The 1,522-nt window shown below is 39.2% G+C and overlaps 1 protein-coding gene across 1 annotated transcript in view; it reads left to right on the forward strand.

Annotated features, from left to right (window-relative positions):
• The first annotated feature begins 1,051 nt into the window (after positions 1-1,051).
• Positions 1,052-1,522, forward strand: part of LOC110031467 (7-deoxyloganetic acid glucosyltransferase-like) — a 2,107-nt gene continuing 1,636 nt past the window's right edge. Inside the window, exon 1 of the mRNA XM_020734673.1 lies at positions 1,052-1,514. Coding sequence (XP_020590332.1) covers positions 1,167-1,514 — 348 coding nt within the window. The 5' untranslated portion in view covers positions 1,052-1,166. The remainder of the gene's footprint in view (positions 1,515-1,522) is intronic.

Genomic DNA, 1,522 nt, shown 5'->3' on the forward strand with positions numbered 1-1,522 from the left:
AGGATAATATATCTTTTGAGGTTTTCTTTAGGTTATAGGCGAGTGGATCGAAGACTTGGAAGGCAGCTGTTTGACATTAATGGTTAGTGGATATTAATTGTACATCGTTCTATGGGGAAATCCTTAAGAACATAAAATTTAACAGGCCAAGAAAACCTGAAATCTGATCTATTACTCAAGAAAACATTCATCGAAAAGCTTAGAGTGTATGGCAGAAGATTTCTACCAAACTTCCATTCCGCATGGCAGAATCTTGCCTCTAGATACGAAAAATTATTTCATAGGGAAGGTGCATGCATCTTGTATACACCGTCGATCTCAACCTTCGATCAGGAGAAAAATGTATTTTGGTGGACACTTAAAAAAAAATTGAGGCCCACCGAAATACAAATTTCTCCGATCTATAGTTGAGATCGGACGATGTATGCATCTATGCATCTTGCATACGCCGTCGTGTGGAATAATTTTTCCTGGATACTTCATTTAGGAGCTGGCATGAAGCGCATGGAAAGAAACAAAAGTAAAATAGACGTTGCAGGGGGAATGAGAATTTCAAAATTTAAAGCGGACATGACAATTGAATTCGACGAAGAAGAGGAAGAACCAGTGACACAAAATCTACCGGGAGAAGAGTAAAGCCATGTTTTGAACGCAGGAGATTGATTGGTAAGACATAACTGTTGAGAAAAGTCGTAGAATTGTGGTGATCGAGGTCTTTAGATTGTGTGGATGTAAAATTGATGTTTTTTTTCAGAAATTTACAAAAAGCTTGTATTTACTTATCTCGGACTAAACTTTTGATTTTTACAGATTAATTATCATAACCTATATAACAAAAGGTGCATTACACTATTTTCTCCTTTCAAACACAGGAAAGATGCTTTAGGTCTAAAAATCAATCTTTGAATGTGAGATAAATAAATGCATAAGAATTGAGTGGTATGAATGTTGCTATAATTTCATTTTAAAATTTTGAATTGTTAACTTTTATTTATTTATATATCTTATTGTTACACTTTCATATATGTACTTAAAAAAATAAAAAAAATAAAAAATAAAAAAGCGCAGAACTTGAGTTAGATACTTAAATAAACAAGAATTGTGTGGTACTTTTTCCTAAATTTTGTTCCCAGAGCTAAGCATAAGCAATTTCAGAGGGCGCCGATATGGATGAGTTGGTCCAAAATGTCCTTGGCATGGAGACGATCCTACGTCGCCGGGACCTGCCAAGCTTCTGCGTTAAAGCACGAACCGCCGATGACCCTGTGCTTCAACTCGTAACAAGATCAGCTGCAGACGTTTCCAAAGCACAAGGACTCTTGTTCAATACCACAGAATCCTTAGAAGGTCCGACCCTCTCCCTCATCACCTGCAACGTCCACAAAAACACCTATGCGGTCGGGCCGCTCCATGCTCTCCTCCCATTCTTCACCCCCGAGAGCCACTCGGCCAATCTCTGGGAGCAGGACCACGCATCGATGTCATGGCTCGACGCTCAGCCCCGCCGCCCCCTCGTCCACCT

Source organism: Phalaenopsis equestris, unplaced genomic scaffold (genome assembly GCF_001263595.1).
Source record: "Phalaenopsis equestris unplaced genomic scaffold, ASM126359v1 Scaffold000823, whole genome shotgun sequence".
Lineage (NCBI taxonomy): Eukaryota > Viridiplantae > Streptophyta > Magnoliopsida > Asparagales > Orchidaceae > Phalaenopsis > Phalaenopsis equestris.